This window comes from Molossus molossus, unplaced genomic scaffold (assembly GCF_014108415.1).
Source record: "Molossus molossus isolate mMolMol1 unplaced genomic scaffold, mMolMol1.p scaffold_m16_p_1, whole genome shotgun sequence".
Classification (NCBI taxonomy): Eukaryota; Metazoa; Chordata; class Mammalia; order Chiroptera; family Molossidae; genus Molossus; species Molossus molossus.
Genome location: NW_023425344.1, coordinates 69494492 through 69510068, shown reverse-complemented (window position 1 = coordinate 69510068; position 15577 = coordinate 69494492). Strand labels below are relative to the sequence as shown.

General features: G+C 35.0%; 1 protein-coding gene across 2 annotated transcripts in view; it reads right to left on the bottom strand.

Moving 5' to 3' along the window:
- CCSER1 (coiled-coil serine rich protein 1) overlaps positions 1 to 15577 on the bottom strand; it is a 723258-nt gene that overhangs the window by 414660 nt on the left and 293021 nt on the right. For both annotated transcript variants that reach the window (XM_036243021.1, XM_036243030.1), the window contains exon 5: positions 835 to 955. In XM_036243021.1, coding sequence (XP_036098914.1) covers positions 835 to 955 — 121 coding nt within the window. The remainder of the gene's footprint in view (positions 1 to 834; positions 956 to 15577) is intronic.

Here is a 15577-nt window from a genome sequence, read left to right as displayed (position 1 = left end):
AAGACATCAAGAAACAAACACATGTGACACAGTGTTATCAGTAGGGGAAAAAACAGTAGGTGTTTTTAAGGTAACTCCTGCCTCACTGATGAAGTGGTTCGCCAGCAATGCTCGGAAACACCGTCCGCCCGCTAGTCTCCACCCTTCAAACAGGTACAGCACCACTTTCACTGGAAACTCATTGGTAGGTTTTTCTTTTTAATTTATTTAATGCATACCCAGAAACAATCCTAGTTTATTTGATCTTTCAAGTCCATCTATCTCACATTTGTTACCATGAATTCAGCTCCCTCTGGCCATTATAAGAAAAAAAGAAAAAAACTATTATTTATTCAACATAAGATAATACTTAAATATAAATTAGGCTTGATCTGTTTAAATAGCAAGAATAGGAAAACATTGTTTTCATTTCGGTTCAAAGTAGTTAAAAATAATAACTTCCATTTATAAAAATACACACCAACTTTAGGTTAGGAAAGTTACATTAAAATCTTGTCACATCTTAGAGCATTAAACCCCCCAACTGAAAAATAAGCAACCCAAGAACAGTGCGTCCACACACATAGAGAATACAACATGCTTCACACCACGTACCCATGTCCCTACGATGAGGTAACAACATGACCCTTGGATGGGATAGAGCTCAAACACACAAAGTTGAAAGACACAAAGTTATTCATGAGACAGTAGATTCATTTTCAATGTACAAAATTTCCTTCTGTGCTCTCCATAGGCGAGTATTAACACATTCATTGCAACACAACTGAGCAATGTAATTCTGATCAGTTATCTCTGAGTTTTACAAAGCTCTCGAGAACCAAATGAGCCACTTACTGTTTGGAAGGTTCAGGAAGCTTCAGCTCTTCTCTTTTCTTCATTTCCAGCGTTGGCTCCACCGGAGCGAGAACCACGGCGGCGCACGGCACTATGGAGTGGAGGGACTCCTCCCGGCACACTGTTTTCATTAAAAGAATTCACTGTGAATGTCAAAATTATTAATGAACCGTTCTCACTCTCCCTCTTTCTCTCTTTCATTTTCAGCCAAATTAAAGAGAGAACTAAACTAAAACATTAATTATCATTAAATTATTCTTCATTATCATTTTCTAAACTAAGTCTTCACTCACTGGTTGTATGACTTCAGGCAATTTTTCTTTTTTCAAACCACACAGTGAGAAAGGAGTTGCCAACATTTTACAGTCCTTCATTTAAAAAAAAAAAAAAAGAGCTTTTCATTGAAGAATAAGAACACAAATCATACACACAGTTAAATTAATCCTTGCAACATAAGTACACCTGTTTAATCAGCATTAAAATCAATAAATAGGGTATTACAAGCACCCTAAAAATCCTGTAGTACTCCTTTCTAATCACTATTGTAACCTCCAAACTTAGCCATTATAATTACTTGTATAACCATAAATTAGTTTGTCTATTTCTAATCTTTATATAAATGACATCATACTCTTTTGTGGGCGTATTCTTTTATGTGTGTCTTATTTTAATGTGTTCATTCTAATAGCTGTGCACCTTTCCAGTGAATGATACATACATATATGATATATATATTATACATAACACACAGACACACACACATACACACATACATACAGGGTTGGGCAAAGTAGGCTTATAGTTGTGAGTATGCAAAACACAGAGTTTATGCTTTATTATTATTTATTAATTATTGTATTACTTTCCATGTGAACAACTACAAACCTGTTCCAACACTTGGTTTTGTCATATTTTTTCTTTAAAAATTGTTACTATTGTATTAATTATTATTGCTCTATAAAAATTAACACAAATTTAGCAGCTTAAAACAATATCCATTTATTATCATAGATCTTTATGTTAGAGGTCTAGAAGGGTTCAACTGTGTTCTCTGATTAAGGTCCCTAAAGGCCAATGTCAAGCTGGCAGACAGGCTTTGCTCTTATCTAATGTCTATGGGTCAAGCATCTACTTCTGAGCTCATTCAGGTTGCTCGCAAAATTTAGTTTCTTGCAGTAGTGGGACACAGGTCTCCTTTGCCAGACTAGCTAGTGGCCAAGTCCACTCTGAGCTTTCTGCCAGCCAGTGACCCATAGCCTGCCGATACCAGCAATGAAGAACATCCCTCATACTGAAGACCTCTCATGCTTCAAATCTAATTTCTTCTTTTGAAATTAGACGATGGGGGAAATATTCCTCTGTTTTTAAAGGACTCATGTGACTAAGTTAGATTATCTCCTTTGTGATTTCTTCGAAGTCAACTGATTAATAATCTTAATTACATCTGCAAAATCTCTTTTACCATGTAACCTAACATAATTGCAGTAGTGGAGACCTATAATCTTCCCAGTGGAAGTAATTACATAAGAGCTAAAGTCATGTGTCATAGAATTCTGCCTACCATAGCTATTCCTATAAGTGTACTGTGATATCACATTGTAGTTTTAATGTATATTCTCCTGATAACTAATACATTGAATATATATATGAATATGCATTCAGTTCATATGAGAATGTATATGTATTAAATTCTAATTTTACATGATTCTGATATGCACAAATTTCAGTTACTTGGTGTAGTTAAATAACACCAGACATGACCAAAAATATATTTCAAATTTTAGTTAGTATGGTATATCAGCTGTACTTGTATGAAGTGCAAACCTCTCTACTAGATCTTCAGTCCGCAAATCACTACACAAGTAAGAGATGTGCATCATGATCAGTGACACACATATTGCTTCTTTCAAAGTCTGGCAATGATTGTCACTATGCATCTACTAATCAGTTTAAGCACAGACCTCAGAGTGGGCGGTTGCACTGTTCCCTTGTCACCCAGTGATAAACCCATGTGACACTTTACAAAAATGGATAATCTGAGGAAGGCATTTGTCAGTGAAAATAAAGGTGTAGCAAATAAATAAAAACTGCTCAATCTGGAAGTGATGCATGAGTTGATTATAAATGAAAGGTCAATAATCAGTGATTATTCAAGAACTAAGAGCTAGACAACAAATTAACTTCCTCCCCAATGTAGAAAGAGGGAAATACTAAACACAACAGTACACATTAATGAAAGAGAGAAGACAAAAATACAATGGGGGCACACATGTCAGCCAAGAAATATGGGGCCATGATCTGAAAGAGAAAGACATGTTAAAAAATGATCCCAGGTCCTCCAATTGTCCTGTAAAATATTTGCTGAGTTATTAATCTGCTCAGGGTTAAAGTCTGAGGTATAAAATAGATGACCATTCTGTCCTGGCCAGGTGGCTTAGTTTGTTGGAGTGTAATCCCATACATCAAAAGGTCGCAGGTTTGATTCCCCGTCAGGTCAGGGCACATACCCAGGTTGTGGGTCTGTCCCCCATAGGGGTGTGTGCAGGAGGCAACCGATGGCTGTTTCTCTCTCTCTTCCTTTCTCTCTCTCTCTCTCTCTCTCTCTCTCTTTCTTCCTCTCCCTTCCTCTCTCTCTGAAATCCAATTAAAAAAATATATCCTCAGGTGAGGATTTAAAATAATAAAAAAATAGATGGCCATTTTAAGCAGAGCTGAATATGAAACAATCTTGTGATGCTCAAGAGATAAATATTAATGTTCAGCATATGTCAAGGAGGAGGAGCCCTGGTTTCCTCATTGTCTCTCCAATTCCATCAAACAGATTTCCTTTCTCTCTCTTTTCTAAAATATAATTTTCCCTACTTATTCCTGGTATGAGCTTTGGGTCTATGACAAACAATTCCATCACAGGTGGAGCAGAGAACTCTACTACATTTTAAATTTATATTGTTGCCTAACCACTGCTAGTGAAGAAATACACTAATAACATTCTTTTTTTTTAAATCCTCACCCGAGGACATTTTTTTTTTTTTTGCATTTATCTTCAGATAGAGCAGGAAGGAGAGAGAAAGAGAAACATCGATGTGAGAGAGACATATCGACTGGCTGCCACCCACATGACCCCAACCAGGGCCGGGGACAAACTGCAACCGAGGTACATGCCCTTAGCGGGAACCAAACCCGGGTCTCTCTGATCCGCGGGCTGACACTCTAACCACTGAGAAAACTGGCCATGGCACTAAGAACATTCTTGATTTGCTTCTGTGATATAACATTTGCCTATTCAATAAATATTTAGTGAGCTACTGCTATGTTCTAAGAAACATGCTAAATGATAGGGTTCAACTCTGGGCAAGAAAGAGGTGTCCCCATCCCCCAATATGGGTTTTATGAAGCTTTGATTTCTTCTTCTAGAAGAGTGATTTTCAACCTTTTTCATCTCATGGCACATTTAAACTAATGACTAAAATTCTGTGACACACCAAAAAACATGTAACTTTGCCAATCTGATTTAAAAGGATGAAAATCGCTGTTCTAGAGATATTTCTCAAATATTAGGGCAACACCTTCTGATCAGATTAGCTGAAAGCACCTACCTAGTTTTCTATAAGAGAAAGTAGAACTAAGTTATTTTTGAAAAGAAAAAGAGAGAAAAATTCTGTCAGTAAATCAGAAAAAAATCAAAAACAAACATTTGTTCACTCAAGGTAATTTGAATATCACTACTTAATTTTTAGGATTTAGATGCTAGAACGAATGACAATACACGCAAAGATATAAGGCATCAGAAACACTGAATACCTAGGTCAATAAGAAAATAACCGCCATTAATTGTTCTATGAAAAAAGTTATAATTAATGAAGATGGTTGGGAGCTTCATGTAAATGATTAAGCTTTTATATTTAGCTGAAATTAAATTACCTTAAAGTTTTAATATCTTTACATTTCATTTATCATGAGTAAAAGAATTAGTGTAATAAATGAAAGTTAGGCAATTAAGTAATAGAGAAGCCATGGCTTTAAAAAAGTGAATGGAATAATTAAAGGAAAGTACAGATTTTTCAAAACAAAAAATATTTCTTAGTAGTTATAATTATATGAACACCAAAATTATCAAAACTTCTGAGACTCTCTAAGTCAATCTGTAATTATTGGGGCAGAGTAGAAATTATTTTTAGTTTTATTTTATATATTTATTTATTTAATTATTTTTATTTAGGTGCTGTTGGTATCCAATCTTAGATTAACTATATTAGTTTAATGTGTACAATATAGTGATTCACCCCACTAATTCTAGTACTCATTTATCACCATGCAAACTTATCCCAATATTCTTGACTATATTCTCCTTCCCCTCTTCACCCATCCTTCCACCTTCTTCCTTCTGATAACCATTCTTTTGGTCTATGAGTCTGTTTCTGCTTCGTTTTTAGATTTCACATATAAGTAAAACCATATGGTATTTGTCTTTCTCTGCCTGATTTATTTCACTTAGCATAATACCCTCTAGATCCATTCATGTTGTCGCAAATGGCAAGATTTCTTTTCTCATTTTAAAATGGAATGGTCTGACTTAGTCATGTAACCTTTTATTACACCATAAGTAATGTGCTGTTACATGAAATGACTCTCCATTATTACTGTGTTCTACAAAATGTTTGTTTCGCACTCATAATAAACTGAGAGGCAAAATCAGAAAACATAAATTTTAAGTTACTTTGTATCACAAGTTTGAAATATCAAAAATATTTCATTTTAGTTCTGAACTTCTATATTCATTTGGTCTTTTAATTTATAAAATCACTTCTAAAGCACTAAGGAAACAATATATTTAATTAATGTTCACAAAAATGTCAAAGATTTATTGAGAGGCATTTTTTCTCTTTCATGCAAAATTAACATATTTACATCACTGAAGGCGCCAAGAGCACAGTTCACTTATAAATATCAAGCACAACTATATCTGAAGTCACTACTCCCATTTACCAGAATAGTTTACTACAATAAATAAACTATAAGCTCAAAAGAAAACAATTTTCTTTTTGACTTGGAATTGTTCACTTTTCCATTTCCTTTCCAGGGTCCAAGTATTTACCACATAACCCACTGGTAAAGGTTGACCCAGCAAAAGGGTAACCTTTATTTAACATATGTTTAAATAACACTATGTGGTAGGCAAAGTTCTATGTACCAACTATTCATTTATTGTTACCGTATTGTCTTTGCACCTCAGAAAAGTTATATGGGGTAAAAACTATTATTATCCCTACTGCATATTGTTCAAGGTCACACAGCTTGGCGGTAACAAAGCCAGAATTCACTCAGTTTGCCGCTAGTCCTTATGCTATTGAGCGTACTTCATGTTGATTCTCACTTTAATATAATATACAAGGGTTCTGAAATAATAAATTCAATGATGTAGCCTGAAATTTGTGCCCGAATAAAACTGTATAATCATTGTTAACCAATGTCACCACAATAAACTCAATATAATCATTAAACAATTTGTCTCCGAATAAAACACAACTGATTCATCATGCAAATGCTTCCAGTTACAAGCTCTTTCAAAACAACCTACAACAATCATTGTACTATTGCTCCCCTGGAAAATGAGTGGCAAGTGTCAGGATGAAGCCCACTATTAAGACACATTTATCTATGGTACAGGGAGATATATAATTTAGAAAAATCAATATTTTAAAATTTATTTGTAATAAATTGCAGTTGACTTTTCTTGCTCAGCACCATTATAGGTATGAGAGATACATCAGTAAATATAAATGACAAAAATATATACTTGTGTGGAATGCAAATCTTCTAATGACATAGAATCTCAAATCAAATGTACCTCTCTGTAGTTTTTTCTCATCAGTAAAATATGAATAATAAAATTATATTCTTGAGTTATTGTGAGGATTAAATGAATTAATGAATATGAGGTGCTCAGGATAATGCTGCAGAAATGATATGAAGTATTAAAATATTACCATATATTATCATTTATAACTATTTTTGATTTGTTTATATATCATACCCGTTATTCAATCAAATACTAATCTAGATGTGCTGCAAAGATATTTTGTAGATATGATTAGAGTCCATTACAGTTGCTTTCAAGTAAGGGAGATTTTTTTTTTTTTTTTTTTTATCCTCACCCGAGGACATTTTTCCATTTTTTGTACAGACAGAGTGGGAGGGAGAGAGAGAAAGAGAGAGAGTGAGAAACATCGATGTGAAAGGGACACATCGAGTGGCTGCCACCCGCACGACCAACCAGGGACGGGGACAAACTGCAACCAAGGTACATGCCCTTAGCGGGAACCGAACCCGGGTCTCTCCGGACAGGAGGCGGGCGCTCTAACCGCTGAACCAAACCGGCCAGGGCTCAAGTAAGGGAGATTGTAATAGATAACCCAGGTGGTTCTGATTCAGTCAGTTGAAAATCTTAAGAGCAGTTGAGGCTCTGGATGAAGATAAAACCTGCCTGTGTCAAAAGTTCTAGCCTGCTCCTCCTAATGGTGTGCTGCACAGAGTTGGGGGCTTGCCAAGCCAGTCCTCAATCCCATGAGCCAATCTACTGGCTCTGTTCTCTGGTTGATACACACTGATCAACAAGGACATTTTGGTATTAGATACTAGTTTTGTTGAACCCCTAAATATTTCCTTTGAATTAACATCTCTAATTCAGTGCTTCTAAAAGGTTTTTTTCTGATGAAATAATATTAGTCCAGAATTAAAAAATAAGCAGATAAAATACAAGCCATTGTATCATAACTATAAATAATCACACATTGAGCAAAAGCAGGTACACATATTCATTCCATCAGTAGCATTCATTAAACTATACCATATCCAGACAGTGATATAGGTACTTTACGGCTGAAGATAAAAATAAAGTATTTGTTGTGCTGCAACTTGGTGAACTAGAGAAACAACACCATGTAGAAAGTGCTACCATATAGGTCAGCCAGGCACAGCATCAGCAGGACTGAAATAGCAGGACTGCTGCTCTCTTTTCTCTTCTCTTCCTGAGCACAGGGCCAGACACAAAGGAAGCACTCAATAAATATTCGTTTAATGAATGAGATGAGAGAGTTTACGTAAATGAACTGAGCCTTTAGGGAAAATAAAAGATGCTAGCCAAACACAGAAAAGAGAGCTAAAAAGCAATGAGACAGGACAAAATATTACATATCTTGAGAAATTTAAAAACAATTCCGTGTGACTGGGGGCCCAGAGAAGAAGGAAGTGAACTGGGCCCAAGGTTAAGGTGACTTGATTCCATTCTTATGTAGACCTCTTGGCTAAGACAACTAAACAACCCCATTTTTTATCGTCAATGGACCTTCCTTGATATTTTTTCAATAATAGGTTAATTACCCCTAGAAGTAAAGGAATTTTGCCTCAGATTATAGTTGCCCCATGTGTTGAGTGGCATTTGCAGTTTCAAGTATTAGTATTTGCAGGCATTTGATGTTTCTGAGTGCCAGTAATTGCAGGCATAATAATGCTAATTTTGACTTCTGTAATCACTGTCACACCCACTATTGTACTGGTCCTCTGTGGAGGAGGAGGGGGCAAAAGAAGGATGGGGCTTCTGTCTTTAAAATGGGATAAGCAAGAAGAATCATGGTTGCTGATCTGAGGGGAGACTATGATCCCCGCAGCCCACTGGCTAGAATAAAGCACTCCTTTACAATTGGCTGTGGTTACCTCGCTGACACATTATAACAGAAGAAGTTGAGGAATGGAGATACAAAGTATTGCCAATATCTGAAGGACCTTCTAAGCAACCCTAAAATATCAGTATTTGATTCTTAAGTTAATGTGGATCAGCTATTAATCATTTAACAAAGAAGCCTGGGTAACTTCTAAATACAAGAACATGATCGGAAAGACCACTAACAATACTACCAAAATAAATGAGGTGAGAGATGGTGAGAGCGTCTTATCATTGAGAGTGGCAGTGTAGTGAAAAGAAGGAATATCAGAAATGCAGAGTATCAGAAATTGCAACATTTCCTGTTTCTTCGATATTCCCAGAAATGAAATTGATGGGTCGAAAGGCAGTGGACTGGGAGAATATTGTGCTAAATGAAATAAATCAGTCAGAGAAAAACAAATACCCTATGATCTCACTTTTATGTGGAATCTAATGAACAAAATAATTTAACAAGCAAAATAGAAACAGAGGCATGGATACATAGAGCAGACTGACAGCTGCCAGAGGGAAAAGTGGCTGGGGGTGCAGGGTGAAGAAAAGGTGTCTATGTAACACAGACAGAGACAACAGCATGGTGACAGCCGGAGGGAAAGAGGGTGGGAGCAGGGGGGGTGGGCACAGGAGGGATAAACAGGAACAGAAAGAGACTTTGCTTTGGGCGGAGGGTGCATGATGCAGTGTGCAGATGACATTTTGTTGAGTTGTACACTTGAAACCTGTGTAGTTTTGTTAACCAATGTCACCACAATAAACTCAATATAATAAATAAATAAATGAAAGAAAACATTGTAACACTTCTATTTCAAACACATTCACATTTTATATTTACCTGCTTACTTTATTACATGAAACAATATTCTCAGTACTACAAAAACAGAAAATACGATGAAAGTTTGGATGGATGAGAAAGAAAAATTGGCAAAAGCAGGAAGCAAAGACCTTCAAATTAATTAATTTGATAGTAATTTTGATAGTAATTTAAATTTAAAAAAATATGTTGCGCAAGTGTATTGTGTAAGAATAATACTATCTTGGGAAATTTATTAAAAGACATGAAGAATTGCACAGAAATTGTTAATATCCTGAACTAATAACTGATTTGAGAAAAAAATTCAGAAATAGAAGTAAAAATAAGTATATTCTGGACATTTTAAACAAAACTATAAAATGTAAGAAACCATATCTCACATGATTCAAATTCCGGTACTTTTATTGTGGTGTGTCAACAGTAACCCTTCATCTAGTGACATATGTTTTCATTGCCCTCAGGTTTATTATAAAATTTTGTTCCTCAAAATTGCATGTTTTTTACAAATTTCATCTTGTTTTCAGCAATGTATTTCTTGTCTCAGCTTTTGAATAGCTCTTTTTATAAATCTTACATTGTACAAATGTGTTTTAAAATAAAATCAAAACGTTTCAAGTGATAAAAATAGAACAATGCAAAATTGTGAATTCAGTTTGTAAGGTTAGCAATTTTATTAGTGCAACTCAAACTCTGTTATATTTGGGGCAGGCAAAAATATATCCTTGGCACATTAAATGCAAGCAGGAATAGCCAATGGCTTTCTGGATAGCAAACATGAAACAAGCATTTCTAAATTCCTCATGACTGCAGAGTAAGACATTTATGGATCAAGTGTTTTGTTTTAATATACAGAAAAATATTATCTGATAGATATTATTAGTTGAAGTGTGCTCCCTCCCATTTATATGTTGAGATCCTAAACCCTAATACCTCAGAATGTGACTGTACTTGGAGATATGGCATTTAAGGCAGTAATTAAAAGTAGGGTGGGACTGAATCCAATGTAATTGGTTTCCTTACAAGAAGAAATTAGGGCACCGATGCACACAGAGGGAAGATCATGTGTAGACACAGAGAGAACAGGGTCATCTACCCCCCAAGGAGAGAAGCCTCGGAAGAAATCAAACCTGCGGACACCTTGAACTCAAACTTCTAGCTTCCAGAACTGTGAGAAAATAAATTTTCGTTGTTGAAGCCCCCAAGTGTGGTCCTTTGTTATGGCTGCACTACCAAGGCTGCCAAACTAATACAAATGGTCATTTTATAAAAAGATTAAAAAATTACTTTTACTAATATTAATACATAAAATATAAGTAATTAAATAAAAGGTTCTAAGAATTTCAGTCCAAACTCCCACCTGAATCTATATTGTTCCTACTACTATCCTCTTCCAGTTCAAAATCTGACAGGTGTCCATTCAGGATATTCAGCTCATGCCTCAGTTCTAATGCTGGGAAGTTTATTAGCTTGTCATACTGTCTTCTTCCAAATGTGATTTAGATTGTTAGTGTATTTAAAAATACATTGTATGGAGATGTATATGTGTGTTTGTAATATATACTACATATATATAGTTTAATACAGATACACATTTTACACTTAGCAACAGAAAGAATAATCATATAACTATTATTACTTTCTGATAACTTACTTATTAAAAACTCTATCAGAATTTCTTCATCCATACATACACCATTTATTTATTTTTATTTTTTTAAACATGATATTATTGATTTTATAGAGAAAGGAAGGGAGAGGGAGAGAGAAACATTGATGAGAAAGAGAAACATCAATGTGAGGGTGTAACATGGATCAGCTGCCTCCTGCATGTCCCCTGCTGGGCATAGAGCCCGAAACTCGGCAAGGGCTGTGACTGGGAGTCTAACCGGTGACCTCTTGGTGCATGGGGCAATGCTCAACCAACTGAGCTACACTGCCCAGGGCTATACAGCCACCAGTGAGAGCCACCCTAGGTCAGGCATTTTCCAGGCTTTCACAGAAGGCTATTTTAGTAACAACAGTAGCACTAGAAGTCTGTTGTCACTGGCACAATTTCCAAACATAATATGAGAATAACACCTTTACCTGTAGCCTACAGCTTTCTAAATAGTTCAAGTAGAGGGTACATGGTTCATTAAACTTTCCATGCTAAAACCGTGCAGGACTGTTAATACACACTGTGGCAGACTGCATTTGCCAGAAATGACCACACAAATGTATACCCCATCCTGCTCGTTTTTAACATTCTATTTGAGAGGTAGGGTCTCAGTTCCCTCCCTTTGAACCTGTATAACCTCTGTGGCTACCTTGGCGAAAAGAATGTGGAGGTGATGATGTTTTCCGACTTTCAAAAGTAAGTGTCTGGCTGTCTCTTGGGACTTCTGCTTCGGGGACCCAGCCACCATGTTGTGAGGAAGCCAAGTCCAAATGGATAGTCTGGCGGACAGTCCCATCAAGGCCCTCCATTGATAACCATCAATAACCATTGAATGTCTGAATCTCTGACCCACAAAGATCAAGAAAGATGAATGTTGTTTGCTGTTTTAAGCCACTAAGTTTTTGGAAAATTTGTTACACAAAAATTGATAAACAATACACTTATATAGAACATTTGTCATTAATGACAAAAATAGATTTTGATGCCCCAGGACAGGTTTTCATTAAAATTGTTACCTAAATGATACAGGAAAAAATATTCTTTCCACAAAGAATTGCCCACATGTGTATGTGGAATTTATGAATGAAAATTATAGAAACTAATAGTTAAAATTCTCATCAACTTTTGTTTTTAGAAATAAGAAATACTATAAATAGCAAAGAATGGAGATATATATATATGTATATATATCCCTCCCCCCCTTATATATATGGAAAAAGATAGTCTGGTAAATGTGCTGATTTTCCCAGTTATGTTTTTCATTTTGAACTTAGAAAGATCCTTGGAGCAATTCTTGGAGCAATTTTGCTATAGCAAATACAGAAAATAAATGTCTGTTCTACCTCTCTAAATGATACTTTCTGAATTTTCCAAGCATACGATGAAATCATAGTTGTTATTCATTCTGGGAAAATATGCCCTATAAGGCCTATATCATTTAAATAATGCTTAACCCAAATGTCTGTAATCTAAGATCCTAAACTCTAAAACACAGAAAAAAATTAAAAGGGTGAAAAAAGAAGGTGTTTGATATAGTCAAATATAAAGAATTTACAAAGCACTCCATTTGGTGATAGATAATGTCCTCAGGGGAAGGGTAGCTAAACCAAGTTATTCTTTCAAGATAAGAGTGTCAACATTATACACCGTTAAAAAATATATTCTACTTGGATTTGTCAAAAAGCAAGAATGAAACCACTAATAAATTAACTTTAGAATCTTGTAAAAAAAAATTTCAAAAGTAATGAGAAAGAAAATATTCTAATTATATGTAAATAAAACTATGTTGAATATAATTTTCCTAGATGTGTTCCCATTTGTTAGACAAAATTATATTGAATTTTCAAATGTGTCTCTCACATTTCTTCTCTTATCAGTCCAAAACTGTTTCGCCTTGGGTACTTTCTTAGGTGTTTGATTGTTTGTTTTTAACACTGACAATTATTACACATAACACAATATGAATCAAGGCAATAATGCAAGTTATAGTTTATAATCTGATTGGAAATGATAATCTAATGTAAATTGAAATAGTTATTGAGTAGTCACTTTAAATATATAGCATCCTAAGGAACCTGAATTAAATAATTTATTTAAAAAATATTTGTTAAATCTATACTTCTGTCAGCCATATTCTAGAGTATGAAGAAATAATAGTGAACAAAACAGAAAAATGTCCCTGCGTCTGTAGGGGATTAGTGCTATTTGATTTCGGCACCATTAGAAATATAGTGGTTGTACTACTCATGTTCTAGTAAGACGGGTATTATAGGTATTTTTGTTTTGTTTTGTTCTGTTTTTTTTTTTTTTTCTTTTTCTTTTTTTACAAGGATCTTAGTAAATCTTCTCTCACATCTTTGGTCCCTAATTTTTGAACTAGATTAAATATCATTAACCAATAAGTAGTTACTGAATAAACAAGAGTTTTTCTGACAGCTAAATCTTTGTATTTTTTCTTGTTTATCTCCTTTTACTTCAAACATACATAGTCAACGTTATCACAAGACAAATATCCCTCTCTTCTCGCCCGCCTCCCTGTTCTTCCTCTTCCTCCTCTCTCTTTCCTCCCTCCCGCCCTCCCTTCCCTCTGTCCTCTTTTTGCAATAACTTTTTGGCTGACCAGAATAAAAGAACAAGTACCAAATAAATTATTAATTAAATGAATTAATCAAATGAATTATTAATCTTTGTTGAAGAAATTACATTACTATATAAAGGATCTCTCACAAGTTATGAAACATAATTGACTAGTCTTTATTTAGTTCTACAATATTTAAAGGGTTTCACTTTGCAAAAGCATGAGGGGTAATTTAATTTACATAATGTTTGTATTCACTTTTAAGAAGTTAAGTAAATTATTTAATTATCTTGTTTAAAAAACACCCACTCTTACCCAGCCGGTGTGGCCCAATGGTTGAGTGTCGACCCATGCACCAAGAGGTCGCTGGTTCGATTCCTGGTCAGGGCACATGTCCAGGTTGTGGGCCAGATCCCCAGTGGGGGGCATGCAGGAGGCAGCCAATTGATGTTCTCTCTCATTGATGTTTCTATCTCTCTCTCCCTTTCCCTTCCTCTCTCTGTAAGACCAATAAATAAAATAAAATATAAAATAAAATAAAAAACACCCACTCTTCAGAATTTTACATATGAATTACAAATCACAAAAAATGTATAAGATGTATAGTTTCAATGGGTGATTTAAATAACAAAAAAATACTCAACTATATTGCAGCTAGTGGTTTTAGGCTGCTCAAGCCTTGCTATCACCAGAACAAATTCTGAATTTAAAATAATAGTAATAATAATATCTTTCCTTTTCCTTCTCTAATCTGTTTCATATGAAGTAATTGCCTAATATTTGGGAGTCTGTTCATTCTATATCTAAATTTCCACTTAGAAGAGAAAGTGGCATTATCAACTAATTTGCATACAATTTGGTTTGATAAAAAGGAATAATATGCACTGTTAGTCCTATGAGTAAAACAAATGACTCTAAGAGACACCTAATCAAATAACGCAGGATATATAGCAACATTCTGCACATTCAACCAAGTACAACAAGTACTACAACAGCCCAATATTTCCATAGGAGCACATGTCTTTTAGGAGGGAGGAGAAGAGGAACAGCAGCAGCAATATCTAACCTCTCAGTTTCCTCTAGGTCTCCCTCTAAAGAATTAGTTATCTGCAAGAACTAACCTTTCACAGTGTACTACCAAATCTCATCATTCTGAAGAAACAGTTTCTTTGTTACAGCACTGCCTTTCCTCAGTCCCCATTAGTCTTCCTGTATGGATAAAAGTCTTGGCTACATTTTATTTTATTATTTTATTGTTAATCCTCACCCGAGGATATTTTTCCATTGATTTTTAGATATAGTGGAAGAGAGAGAGGGAGGGGGGAGAGAAAAAGAGAGAGAGAGAATGAGAGAGTGAGAGAGAGAAAGAGAAAGAAACATCGATGTGAGAAAGACACATGGATTGATGGGTTGCCTCCCACGCAACCCCCGACCAGGGCAGGGGAATGAAATCTGCAACCCAGGTACATGCCCTTGGCCAGGAATCAAACCCACAACCCTTTGGTCTGTGGGCTGATGCTCTAACCACTGAACCAAATTGGCCAGGTCGACCGCTACATTTTACATCACTAAAATATACAGAAGTTATGTACATCTAATTAAGACACAGTATAATTCAGTCCATATTCCAGGGTAAATTGAAATTTCTCAGCCCATAAAATCTTGACATAATTACTGCAATCACAGAATTTCCTTTTAGATAGTCATCAAAAAGCGTTTCTGAATGTCTGCTGATGTCTACCCAGAGAAAGTATCACAATCAAATCCTTTGACATGAGATATAATTTGTATAGGTCCATGAATAATTTTTCACCCTTCTGATAAAAGTATTTTGCAAATATTATGTATAAATATATATATAAAATAAAAAGTTTTAACATATATATCAGAAACTGAATAAATTTCTTGGATTATTAATGCTGTATTTCTGACAACATAAAACACAACATGAATCTATCAGTATCAGAACATGTCATT